The sequence below is a fragment of the Talpa europaea genome, assembly GCF_964194135.1.
Source record: "Talpa europaea genome assembly, chromosome: 7".
Classification (NCBI taxonomy): domain Eukaryota; kingdom Metazoa; phylum Chordata; class Mammalia; order Eulipotyphla; family Talpidae; genus Talpa; species Talpa europaea.
Window position 1 is genome coordinate 118,149,574 of NC_140074.1, and position 13,571 is coordinate 118,163,144.

The window sequence follows — 13,571 nt, forward strand, 5'->3', positions numbered from 1 at the left end:
ACAAGATAGGGAACAGAACAAATAGACTGACTAAAACACACTGCTGAGGAGAGCAGCAGGCGAGACAGGAGAGGTCTGCTGCACCATGTGGGTTGCTCCCTGGCTGGCAGGGGATCAAAATCATGCTGCAGATGCTGCAGATAGCTTCAGGGTGCTGTGCTTAACCCTTTGTGCCACCAGAGAGGCCCATCTCTTAAATATTTAGATAAAATAAAGATTTTCAGACCTGCAAAGATGCAAACATTCTATCTCCCATATGTTTCTTGTGAAGTTCTTAGGGGTTATTCTCTACTATAAGCAGGAGGAAACCAAGAAAAAGGAGGATATTGCCCAGGAAACAATCCTAAACAGAGGAGATGAAATGGGAATTCCCCAGGCACCAGCTGGTGGCGGGTCTAAACAGCCGGAAGAGGGATGGAGGGTGTCTAGAGGACTGCCTTGGAGAATTTATTTGGATACATTTGGGCCAGGTGAATAGCTGTACTGTTAAGCTGGTGAAAAACTTGAAAACAGTTATCAACAGGGCCTCCCTGGTAGTATAGGGGTTAAGTCTCAGCACTACCACCCGTATGGCCTGAGTTTTATGCCTGATCCTAGACTAGGGAGCAGACCCACATGGCACAGCAGACCTCTCCTGTCTTGCCCGGCTGCGCCCTTTAACAGTGTATTTCAGGGCCTCCCCGGTGGCACAGTGGGTTGAGTGCCACGCTGTGAAGCTGTCCGCAGCCTCTTCAGCATGGGTTTGATTCCCGGTCCACCAGGGAGAAACCCACATGGCGCGGCAGACCTTTCCTGTTTCACCCGCTCCTCCCCTCAGCAGTCTCTTCGGTCTGTCTGCCTGTTCTGCTCCCCGTTCTGTCTCTGGTGAATTCTCTCACCCTCCCGCACCTCTGACTGTACCCCAGTTCTTGTATAAATAAATCTTAAAAAAAAAAAAACAGTGTATTTCAGTAGATCTGCCTGTACTGCACCCCACCCTGTCTCTAGTGAATCCTCTCACCCCAATACCTCTGACCTGTACCCCAACACCTCTGACCTGTACCCCAATTCTTGTATACATAAATAAATATTTTATTTTTAAAGAAGTTAAATCTGGAAAAAGTGAATAGTATTTTTAAAAGGTATTTCTTTGTGAGCTACAAACATTTGGCTCTTCCTCTGAGGGCTGTGTATGAATGTACCAACTTCCACCTGATTGAAAACTGTGGAGTGGGAGTCTCTTTCATCTTTTATTTATTTTTTTAAAGATTTATTTATTTTTGCATACAAGAGCTGGGGTACAGGCCAGAGATGTTGGGGGGGGTGGTGAGAGGATTTACCAGAGACAGAGTGGGAAACAGGACAGACTGACTGAAATAAACTGCTGAGGAGAGCAGCGGCGGAGACAGGAGAGGTCTGCTGCACCATGTGGGTTGCTCCCTGGCTGGCTGGGGATTGAACTCGTGCTGCAGAGGCTGTGGATTGCTTCATAGTGCTGTGCTCAACCCCTTGTACCACCAGGGAGGCCCATCTTTCATCTTTTAATTTAGAGCAGCCGTACATATGTATTTCAGTCGATCCACCTGTTCTGCTTCTCACTCCAGTGAATCTTCTCACCACCTCTGGCCTATATCCCAATTCTTGTATACATAAATCTTTTTTTTTTTTTCCAAAAACTCTTGGTTCTAACATTACACTTACAATTTCATCAGAACTTGTCAGCCTAAAGTGAGTTCTCTAGGACTCTCTCCTTGGCAATTACATAGCGAGTAGGCACCCTGTAACTGGGAATGTATGTGGAGGTGTTCATCTAACTTCCATTAACAATGGTGAAAAATGAGGACAGGAAGGGGGCACCCGGATTTGAACCGGGGACCTCTTGATCTGCAGTCAAATGCTCTACCCCTGAGCTATACCCCCACAACCTATTAGACTGTTCTTCCTTGTCCACTTATGGTGACTCAATACAATCAAGTTCCACCCACACCAGAACTCTGGCAAGCTTCATGTTCTAAAGCCCCACCTACTTTTGTATCCATCATCTGCTTTGGCTTTTCTCCTGACCTGGAATAAACTGGGTGGGAGCATTTGAAAAATGACATCCTGGAAACTTGTTGAAAAGGAAACGGATACAGCATTAATAATGTGCCCACAGAGTATCAGCATCCTTGAGCTAAAAAGCACTCCTAGATATCACCTTGTTCATCTCCCACTTCTTGAACTGAGTGTGAGATGTAGGAAGATGTCAGTTCTTTTGGATGGGAAGACTATTAGGAAAATCAGAAAATAATTCCACGATGAATGCCAATCCCTGGGTTCACTGCCTGCTTCCTTCTTGATGGAAACAGTAGCCACTTCTGACCTGGGGCCCGGCGTTGAGAGCCAGGTAGTGTGGTTCCCTTCCTTACCACACCTGCAGGGGAGAACTGAGACCTCACCTTTCAACTGGGCACTGATTGGCCAGGGCACTGTCTGACTAGCCCTTTCTCCTCTCACCTCCTCCAGTGTTGAGAAACTAGCTTGCCCCCTCCCCCAACCTCAGGAAGAAACAAATACTTGGATACACAAATAAAAATCTTTTTTTTTAATAGAATAACTTTGTGAGTTCATTTAAACATGTCTTATGAATTCAGGTTGAGGGGTGTGAAAGGAAGATATGCTGCTAGAAGAGAGGGAACTGGGTAACCTCTCCAAAGACAGATGGGCGCAGGCGGAGAGCTGGGGTATTCCGGCGATAGCCAAACCGACCGTTGAACCCCTTGACAGCTTTCAGATCAGCATTGTACTGGTCATGCCCGCTCACCTGCTGGACGGAATGCCCTTGGGTGTGGAGAGAGAGGCCTGAGCCTGCATTCAAACCCCTTGCTTCCCTACCCGCATAGGGCCGGTATAGAATGCCAAGTCAGTTATAGTCACTATGCTGCCCCATGTCCCCACTGAACTTGCAATCCTCACTTGTCTTGAGCCGCTAGACTGAGAAGCTGGGAGTTAGTGAGGTCAGGAGACAGATGACTTCCTAAAAACCAAACCTCAAACCAGGAATCGCATGCAGGAGGAGCATGAATGGTCTATTCTGGAACAAGGAGGATCAGAAACTTCTAGGTTTGGCTGAACTTGCCTTGTCCCCAGGGGAACCGAGAAACTTTCACCCTTGCCTCTGACCTGGAGAAAATGGGTGAGCTCAATTTATTCAAATGATGACAAGGGTCATGTGGCTAGAGAATGGTCAAAGGGTGATGGAGTTGGGTGGAAGGGAGGGTTCAATTCTTCAACCCTTCCTTTCCTGTTGCTACTAAATCGGGCCTGGGAAATGAGCCAGACACAGCCTTCCCTGGGAGCAGTGAGAGGAACAACTAAGAGTGGACTTTTTTCAATCTCAACTCAGCCCTGTTAGCAAATCACTTTAACTCTCCAAACCTCAGCTTCCCCAGCTATACCACGGGGCCAGCACCTGCTATACAGTATCTAAACATGGCAGCACTGTGACATTATCTGTTTCTGCAAGAGAAGCAAGAAGATACGGTTCCTGGACTTGCACCCCCACAACCCAGCTTAGCCATAGCCCAGTGTTTTTCTCTGAACTCCGAGAGCACACCAGTTTCCTAGGTGGGTCCAGAGTGAGGCTGGAAAGCCAGGTGGCACTTGCCTGCCCCTGCCCAGTTTCTCCTGTTGAGGTATCTCTGGCCTTGTCCGAAGATGTGGAAATAATCCACTATCCAGCCATCCCTTCCTGTACCGCAGTGATCCTGGGTGAGGGAGAAAATACAGAACATTGTGAACCTTCTTTCTGGGTGTGGAGAGTGCAAATTCCCCTGAGGCTTGTGGTGGGGAGAAGAAGAAGTCATAGCCAGGGGCAACTGGACAGTAAATATAAATTTGACCTATTGCTTTCAGGGAGAGGCAGCTTCGTTTGGTAGTTTAGAACTCAGCCTCAGGACAGACTGGTTCCAGATCCAGCTCTGCCACTAACAAGCTGCATGAATTCTTCCCATGACAGACTCCTTCCTTCCTCCCTCCCTCCCTCCCTCCTTTCTTTTTAAAGATTTATTTATGCATAAAAGAACTGGGGTGCAGGCCAGAGGTGCTGGGGGTGAGAGGATTCACCAGAGACAGAGTGAAGAGCAGAACAGGCAGATCTACTGAAATACACCGCTGTGGGACCTCCCTGGTGGTGCAGGGGTTAAAGACAGCACTATCAAGCTATGGCCAGCCACTGCACCAAGAGTTAGAGCCCCAGCCAGCCAGGGAGCTACCCACATGGCACAGCAGACCTCTCCTGCCTCTCCCGCTGCTCCCCTCAGCAGTGTGTTTCGGTCATTCCTCCTGTTCTGTTCCCCACTCTGTCTCTGGTGAGTCCTCTTACCCCTTCTATTCCCCCCCCCTCACCCCCGCACCTCTGTCCTACGTACCAGCTCTTCTACGCAAAAACAAAAAAACCAAAACGGATGTTTGGGAGAGGCAGGTTTTCGAGCTTCTAAAGCTTGGAGAAGCAGCAAATGCGCTTATTCACAAACTTAGGGGAGGAAAATGACTCTGTAAGCTCGCACTCAGCACCTGTCACCCTCTTCTTCCAACTCGGGGGTTTCATTAAGAAAACTGAGAAAGGGGGAGTGGAGGTGGAGGGCGGGGAGAGGGTCCTCCCTGCTGGCGAGGGAGCCGGAAAGAGATGCGGGATTTGGGGGCCGGGCGCCAGGAGGCGGAGACTGCAGGTCCTCGCCGCCTCCCGTACCTGCTCAGTTTTCCGCAGCAGCGGCGGAACCACGTGGCTCCGGAAGTACCGGTGGGCGTGGTAGTCCTGCTGCGCGTTGTAGGGCGGAATCGCTGACCAGAGCTTAGGCCTCAGGTGCTCATAGTTGCGGGCCATGGTGCTCACGGCCACCCCATCCAAGATGAAGCCCTTCTCCAGCCGTGAGTGACAATCGCACAGGTACGCCATCCCAACCGCTGCTGCTTCTGAGGGCCTCCCGGGTGAGAATGGAGGGCCCCAGGAGGGGGGCTCCCTGCGCATTATTACGTGGAATCTAGACGCAAACCTTATTGTCCCCTTTGACCTGGGAGGTCCTTAGGTTGGCGGGGAAAATTGCTAGTACTGCCCTGAGGTGAGGTGACCAGGTGGAGAGTGATGATGAAAGGACTAGGAGGTTGAAGGGGCTCCTGAAGGCGGGCAGTGTGCGTGCCCAGCTTCTGCTTTTAAGAAGCTAAATGGGGGAAAAAAAAAAAAAAGAAGCTAAATGGGTTCTCTACTCCTGGTATTATATACACTTCTTCAACTCAGTTCCGCTTAAGTTTCTCTGCACCCAGAATGGAACAGAGAATTCATAAAGCATCTACTTCCAACTCTCAATGTTACAGAACTGGTAGCTGAAACTCAGGAACACTCTAAAATCCCCACATCCATTTAGCAGCAGGGTCAGAACTAGCATCAATTCTCCTGACTTTTACGTTTAAAGCACTTACTTCCTGACCCTTTTTTCATGAACTGCAGTAGTATTCTCTTGTATATATATTTTTTTTTTGGAAAAAGAAATCAGTAAGTTGACGTATTTTTCAACTTCTGGCTAATTTTACGTATATACAGGGGACAGCAATGTGAACGTTTTTCTCTGGTTGGTGTGACTAAGGTGATTTCTATTTTCTTCTTTGTACCTTTTATTCCTCAAATTTGGCTTGAATAAATCCTTATGTAGAAGCTTCACTTACTCAAACTCCTCTGCTCCTCACACAACTCTTAAGATGCTATTAACTGGGCCTCTTAGGTGGCCCAAAGGGTTAGTTTGATCCCCAGTCAGGGAGCAACCCACAAGGCCCAGTGACCTCTCTTGCCCGCTGCACCCCTCAGAAGGGTGTTTCAGTCAACCTGTTCTGCTCCCCATTGTCTCTGGTGAATCCTCTCACCCCCCTGCACCTCTGGCCCTTACCCCCAGTTCTTGTATGCATAAATAAATCTTAAAAAAAAAATGCTATTATCCTCATTTTACAAATGAGATAGGCTCAGGGAGAGATTTGCTTTTATATTCACTATTAACACAATTACATAGACATGTTAATTAGAAAAAGATTACATTATTCCTACACATAAAAATCACTAGCCCTGACAATTCAATACTTCCTATATTTAATCTTTCTACACTGTAACTTCTGAAATTGCAGGAAATTACTCCATAGCTTGAGTCCACTTTATTCAATCTTTTTTTTTTTAATTTTTTTTATAGACATGTTTTATTTGTTTGTTTTTTGTTTATACATACACTGGGTACAGTCAGAAGCGTGGGAGGGTGAGAGAATTCACCAGAGCCAGAGCAGGGAGCAGAGCAGGCAGAAGGACCGAAGTACACTGCTGAGGGGAGCAGCGGGCGGCAGGAGAGGTCTGCGCGCCATGTGGGACCCTCCTCTGGTGGCCGGGGAGCAGCCGGGGATCGAACCTGCGCCGCAGAGGCCACGGGCAGCTTCGCAACCCAGCACTCAACCGCTGCGCCACTGGGGAGGCCCTGCATTCTTTCTTGACCAAAGTCCTGTCCACCAGCTTCAGTGCTGAGGACCCCTGTACAAGTTGCTCTAACAAACTTTGTAGTGAATGTGCCTTTATTCTTGGGACTCAAATTATCTCCGTTTGGGGAAACATTCATTCTCATAGCAGCCGGACTTGAAGCAGGAAAATTGTTTTGTAATCAGAGAAAAAAAGGATTCATTTTAGGGGGCCTTCCTGGTAGCACAGGGGTTCATCTCAGTGCTTTCAAGCCATTGCCAGCCACTGCTGCATGAGTTAGATCCCCGGGCAGGGAGCTAACCCACTTGGCTCAGCAGACCTTTTATCTCGCCTGCTGCTCCCCTCAGCAGTGTATTTCAATCTGCCTGTTCCGTTCCCCACTGTCTCTGGTGAATCCTCTCAATCCCTGCACCTCAGTTCTTGGATGCATAAATAAAAATCTTAAAAATTCATTTAAACTAATGGGCTAGGGGGGCCTCCCTGGTGGCGCAAGGGGTTAAGAACCGCACTATGAAGCAATCCGCAGCCTGAGTTCGATCCCCGGCCAGGGAGCAACCCACATGGCTCAGCAGACCTCTCCTAATTCGCCCGCTGTTCCCCTCAGCAGTATATTTCAGTCAATCTGCCTGTTCAGTTCCCTACTGTGTCTCTGGTGAATCCTCTCACCCCCTGCATCTCTGGCCTGTACCCCAGTTCTTGTATGCATAAATAAATCTTTAAAAAAATAAAATAAAAGGCTAGGGACTTGATGGCACATTAAATTTTACTAGGTTGGATGGGTAGGGAAAGATAGCAGGTCTGTACTGATTTATGAATTTATTACTCCCCAAATCAAGAATGGCTCAGCCTACACAGACCACTGGTTCTCAGTCTTGAATCCACTTTGTTTTAGATTATGGCCTGGACACATTAAACTCCTCAGGTTGAGAACTGCTCTTTATATGGGTTCTATTTCATCCAGATCTTGGACAAAAAGATAATCAACTCACCAAGTGACTGTGCTGGAGTCGTACACACTCATCATCAGCCTTGCACTAGACCCAAATTACAGTATTTTCAAGGCCTTCCGGGTGGCACGAGGGGTTAAGTAAGTCTCAGCACTATCAAGCTACTGCCAGCCACCACATGAGTTCCATCTGAGCCAGGCAGATAACCCATAGGGTGAAGCAGACGGCTCCAGTCTTGCCTGCTACTCTCCTCGCCAAGTGTATTTCAGTGGATCTGCCTGTTCTGCTCCTGTCTCTGGTGAGTATTCTCACTGCCCCCCACCCCAGCACCTCTGGCCTACACCCCACTTCTTGTGTGCATAAACACATAGAAATAAAACTTAAAAAAAAAAAAACTACAGTATTTCAGATACTAGGTATATAAGCCTACTCCAGTTAATCCTGTACACTTAGAGAAGTCCAAGGACTACCTTTTTCTCTAAGCATATGCCCACATACACTGAGTTTTATGTTACAAAGGTGCAAGGTTAGCTGGTGTTAAAGAGTGACATGTAGAATGAGCAGGAAGGTAAACACTGGGGGCAATTAATTCTTTTAATGACTTCTTTTTTTACAAATAGGCCTAAGAATCATGCAATGCTGCCAGCATTGGATGCAATCCTGGGCCATAAGTCTGCACATTCTTTTGCAACTGGTCCAGTGATGGCAGAACCTGTATTTAAAATAAGAAAAAAAAAAAAAAAAAAAAAAAAAAGAGGGAACAGTTAAGAGTATCCTTCTGGTAAAAGTCTTATACCCAAGATTTAAATTATTCAATTTCAAAGACCCAAGGAACCATGTGGATTTATTTACCTTTCATCTCGCCTTTGTTGTTTACTATTACCCCAGCATTATCTTCAAAATAAAGAAATACACCGTCTTTTCTCCGATAGGATTTTCGTTGTCGAATTACCACTGCTGGATGTACTAAGAGGGAAAGAGACAGCAACCATTAACCTGACAAGACCCAGGACAGGATTATAATCACCATTAGCTTTTCATTTCCTAAAAGCAGGTCTAACTCTGTATTCTTCATGCTAAGAACATTTTATACTGTCCTCCACTTCACCAAACAGGTGGGTGCTGTTCAGTTTCTAGAATTGTTTAGATCACAGACTGGGGATCAAACACTCCACAGAAAGAAAGAGAGGAGAGAGTAAGCACTGCTGAAATTAAATACATTTTACAAATATTAACTCATTCGAAACTTACCAAATGAAACCTGTAACTACTAATGTGCTTATACAAATACACACACCCCTTGAGTATGTCCAGAATCGTTGCTGTACACTCTACCTAATCTGAAATGCCCAACTGTAGGATGTTCTTTTAATAAAAGGAGAAAACAAAAATATACCCTAAATATACGCACATGCACAGAACAGAATCATTTTAATTGTTTATATTTATATGTAGGAATATCATCTATGAAGCAAAAGTGGATTATGGAATGTTACACAGGATGTTTACAAACTAAATTTTTTTTACTTAGAAGCCAGTAAAGATGAAAATATAAATATTAACAATGAGTATTCTCTTGGAGGCTTAAGGTAATTGAAACTGTACTTGCATTTATTGTATAATGAACTTTATCTTTTTGAGGAACCGTTTTCTAGGGTAACACGTAATTTTAAAAAAAAAAAAAATCTACCCACATGAATAGGACACTTATCCAGACCTTAAAAACATCTACTATGGACTGGAATATTTGAAAGAACTTTCAAATCTTGACTGGTACTAAGCTTGGAGATGTTGAACCTTCTGGAGTTCAAGTTTTTCTATTAAAACAGGGATAAAAATTTCATTTCTGGGCCTCCCCGGTGGCGCAGTGGTTGAGCGCTGAGCTGCGAAGCTGCCCACAGCCTCTGCAGCGGTGGTTTGATCCCCAGCCGCTGGCAAAGATCCCACATGGCGTGCAGATCTCTCCTGCCGCACCCGCTGCTCCCCTCAGCAGTGTACTTCGTCAGACTGTCTGTTCTGTTCCCCGCCCTGGTGAATTCTCTCATCCTCCTCCCGCGCTTCTGACTGTACCCAGTGCTTGTATAAATAAATATTTTTAAAAATTTTTCATATCCGGGTCTCTCCTGGTGGCGCAAGCGGTTGAGCGCTGCGCTGTGAAGCTGCCCGCAGCCTCTCCAGTGCCTGTTTGATCCCAGCTGGTTGGCGAGGGTCCCACATGCCACGGCAGACCTCTCCTGTCTCGCCCACTGCTCCCCTCAGCAGTGTATTTCGTCAGTCTGCCTGCACTGTTCCCTGTTCTGTCTCTGGTGAGTTCTCTCATCCTCCTGCGTATCTGGCAGGTTCTTATATAAATACATCTTTAAAAAAAAATTCCTTCACTCAAAGTCAGACCCTGAAAATAAAGGATTTTTCTGATGGGGCTTCTGGCTATCCTTGAGATAAGTAGCATCTAAGTAGGCAGTCTCTGATGAAGTTTTTAACAATGGGATACACACTCAATGACAAGTTAAATTTTCAGAAGAATTTCTGTGCATTGCACTTAAGTCTAAAGTGAAGGGATGTATTCGTTTAGCAGAAATAAGGAACAATGTTGATATAATAAAGTTGGAAAGTAACAACTTTTAAAAAACATGAAGCATTAATGAATTAAGTGTTCTCTGATCTGTCCCATTCTTGAGAAGGAGCATGATCTGCTTCTGTCTCACCCATGGTGATGGTTGTTTGCTCTGCCCTTCCCTGACAGCTTCCTAGGCCACAGGTCAGACCTAGCAAGAGTTCCAAGAGGAAAGATAGCACAGCTGTAGGTTCCAGCATAAACATCATGCTACTTATTCCTTGCCTACCAATTCCTCAAGTGGTTAAGGTATAAAAAGATTTCTGGGGCCTCCCCTGGTGGCTCAGCGGTTAAGCGCTGGGCTGCAAGGCTGCCTGCAGCCCCTGCAGTGCTGGTTTGATCCCTGGCCGTCGGCGAGGGTCCCACATGGCTCGACAGCCCTCTCCTGCCGCGCCGCTGCTCCCCTCAGCACTGTATTTTGTCAGTCTACCTGTTCTGTTCCCTGCTCTAGTGAATTCTCTCACCCTCCCATGCTTCTGACTGTACCCAGTGCTTATATAAATAAATCTTTAAAAAAATTTCTGAAAAGGCCAAATAAAACCTTAAAAAAAATACAGGCATATAAGGAGTAACTAAGATACTTGGCCATGACCCATCACATCTGCATTGTATATCAAGAGATGGCTAGGACTTTGCAGGAAGAACAAGACATCCCAGGGCAGGTAAACTAAACAGGCAGAAAAGTTTATGACCTGAAAAATTAAACCACAGGAATATCTCCTGCCTGTCTGTGACTGTGGAGGTGCCTCCTCCTCTTCTCCTTTTCCTAATAAACCTGTCCTCTTAAAATGTAAAAAATAAAGTCAGACTGGGCATCACAAGTGTTCTGAAGGCTTCCCCTTTTTAATTCATACCCCTTAGCCAAGAAAACTACAATGAGCAGCTGTTTTATATTCTATCAGATTTTGAAGTAATCATGCCAAACTTTTGAAAAACGCGGCTCAATTACAAAGAGAATACCATCTATTAATCTGTACGGGAAAAGTGCTAGACAGCAGGCCAGATACTCTATATTCAGCTTATGACCTGAATCTCACAACTACATCGAGAAGTTATGGACCATTCTTCTCTTTCCAATTAGTAGTTCCAGAAAAGAGAAACTGGTCTGTGATGATGTTAAAAGTTATGATTTCACCTGGTTGAGCTCAAAACACACACACCCCATATTTACTAAATACCACCATGAGCATTCCTTTTAAGGAATTTAAGTAGGAGATAACCACAAACAACACACACACAAATTACCACCTTGGTTAAGGGTTATGGGAAATAGAGGTGTAAACAACGAAGTAAGTAGAAGATGGCTGGATTAGAGTCTAGGATCTGAGGTACAAAGTAAGTAGCATAATTTGAGTGAAAATTAAGAACGAAAAGGTGCAGAGACTAGGGAAGGAACCATGAAGACTAAATTCCAGAAAGACAGGGCTTTTGTTTTCATAGATGTAGGTATATGTGTGTTCTTTATCTGCTGGACTGAGCTGGGAAGTGGCAGGATTAGGACAGCCTCCACCAGAAGCTAAAGAACTTAAACAGGGAATGGACAAGATTTACATTTTCAAACACTGGTCCTGGCTGTGGTAGGGCAAATACATTAGGGAGTAAGGGAGAAAAAAAAAAAAAAAACAACCCCAACAGTTAAGACCACGGCCATTAAGAGAGCAGCAGCTTTAACTGCAGATGCTTCTCTCACACTGCCTCTCAATAGAAACCAAGCCTGAAGAGGCCTTGAGAACAGTAAAACCATTCCATTTTCCAACACAGGGAGATAGACATTAACTGCTGAGGAGGATTTGGTCTCCACTCACCCTTCTTTCTGAGCTCTGGTTTGCCTTTCTTAACTGTGGCCATCACCATGTCGCCCACACCAGCAGCAGGGAGTCTGTTCAGCCGTCCCTTTATCCCTTTCACAGAGATGATGTAGAGATTCTTGGCGCCTTTAAATAGATGTGAATAAGACAGCTCATTTTTGAGGGCCTATTAGGCAAGTGGCCACAGGTGCAACATGCAACTCCACACTTTCAAAGCCTCTCCTTCCATTCATACTCCCAAGCAGTGAGTCCAAGGTGGACACCGTGTTACACCACCGATTGAAGCAAGACAACACAAGATGCTGCTACTTCACCCAAAAGCGGTGTTTTTTACTCTGCCCTTTCTTGACGGCTCAGTGGGTCATTAGTAAAAGGCCTACTGAGTGCTTTTAAAAGGGGGGGTGCGGGCGGGGTGCAGTCCAAGGCCTCACCTGTGTTGTCAGCACAGTTGATCACGGCTCCCACCGGAAGACCCAACGAAATGCGGAATTTCGCACCAGAGGACCCACCACGTCCTGCAGGTTAAGAAGGTAAGTTAAACAGCAGCGGTCACTGTCCAGTCTTGGTTCGGCGTTCCCGAAAATCTCAAATTCATCAGCACGTTTTGGGAGATTACTACCTACAGATCCTCCAAAACGCCACATATTCCCTCCCCACACCACGGGTCACTCAGTTTTCACTGCAAATAGTCGATCCCTCACTCCCATCACCCTTCCACTGAGACTAAGGAACCTGGACGACTCGCTCCAACTTTCACAACACGTAGCTCTTCCTGCAGGGCGGGGGACCACACAGGTCGCCCACTCCGGCGTCTAAGTCAGTTCAACTTCAACCCCGTTACTGCAGCCGTCGGCACGGAGCGACGACGAGTAGTTCGGCCTAGAATCGGGTCCGGATACTGCCAGCTCGGCGCTCCAAGGGTTCCCCCTCCCCCTGCCACTTCAGGCGCCCTTTCGCCGTTCTCGAGGTGCCGCGGGTCTTCCTCTCCCGCCCAGAGGAGAAGAAAGAACCCCAGTTCCCCAAGGCCGCCGCGCCCGGCGAGGCCGGGAGCCACCACGCGACAGATGGTGAAGGATTCCACCACAGCCAAAACCTTACCTCGCTTCGACATCTTGAACGCCGGAAAAGGACAGAAAGGAAGTAGACACAAAGCACGCTGGGATACGAACGCTGACGCCCCGCCCTCTTCGTCACGTGATCAGGGGCTAGCACAGCCCGCCACTTCCCCATGGCGCAGCTTTCTACGTAATCAATTGAGGACATCAGCTGGGAGTCTTGCCGCAAAGTTAGAGATGGCGCGGTTGGGGGCTTGGGAAGCGAACGAGTTTCAGTCTTCTTTATGAGTTGGGGGCACAAAAACGTGGTTAATTTACCCAGTGCCTTCTTTTGAGGACTTAGTATGTACCAGGGTCTTCTCCGGACAAGATATTCAGAAATATGTGCGGCGTTTAACTGGAATTTGCCAGGGCTTGGGGGTCCGAAGGAGCGTGGGCTCTGAACATTTCATTGGAATGTGATACGTGACATCAAGCGCTACAGGTCACGCCGCCCATGCTGTGCTGTAACCATACCCAGCTTGTTTTATTACGAACCTCTTTCACAGCTTCAACATGTCCCATATTTCTGACTGCTTTCCGTTAGTTGATAACATTCATTCATATATTTGAGAACCTACTGTGTGCCAGATCCTGTTCTGGACATACATTAGACTCCCTCAGGGGACAAATGAAGAATGA

The 13,571-nt window shown here is 46.6% G+C and overlaps 2 protein-coding genes across 2 annotated transcripts; both read right to left on the reverse strand.

The window, feature by feature from the left end:
- Positions 1 to 2,641: 2,641 nt before the first annotated feature.
- On the reverse strand, positions 2,642 to 4,949 carry SPMAP1 (sperm microtubule associated protein 1; the record flags this gene model as incomplete). Its single annotated transcript, XM_084236707.1, has 3 exons — positions 4,709 to 4,949; positions 3,626 to 3,725; positions 2,642 to 2,799 (listed from the first exon to the last, which is right to left on the reverse strand). Exons 1-3 carry the CDS (start codon positions 4,913 to 4,915, stop codon positions 2,642 to 2,644), a joined length of 465 nt encoding a protein of 154 aa, XP_084092833.1. The 5' UTR covers positions 4,916 to 4,949.
- A 3,039-nt stretch (positions 4,950 to 7,988) lies between these two features.
- On the reverse strand, positions 7,989 to 12,946 carry RPL23 (ribosomal protein L23; the record flags this gene model as incomplete). The annotated part of the gene is made up of 5 exons (XM_084238531.1): positions 7,989 to 8,125; positions 8,266 to 8,379; positions 11,833 to 11,961; positions 12,267 to 12,350; positions 12,934 to 12,946. The coding sequence occupies 5 exons, from the start codon at positions 12,944 to 12,946 to the stop codon at positions 8,043 to 8,045; spliced, it is 423 nt and encodes a 140-aa protein (XP_084094657.1). The 3' UTR covers positions 7,989 to 8,042.
- Positions 12,947 to 13,571: the final 625 nt, after the last annotated feature.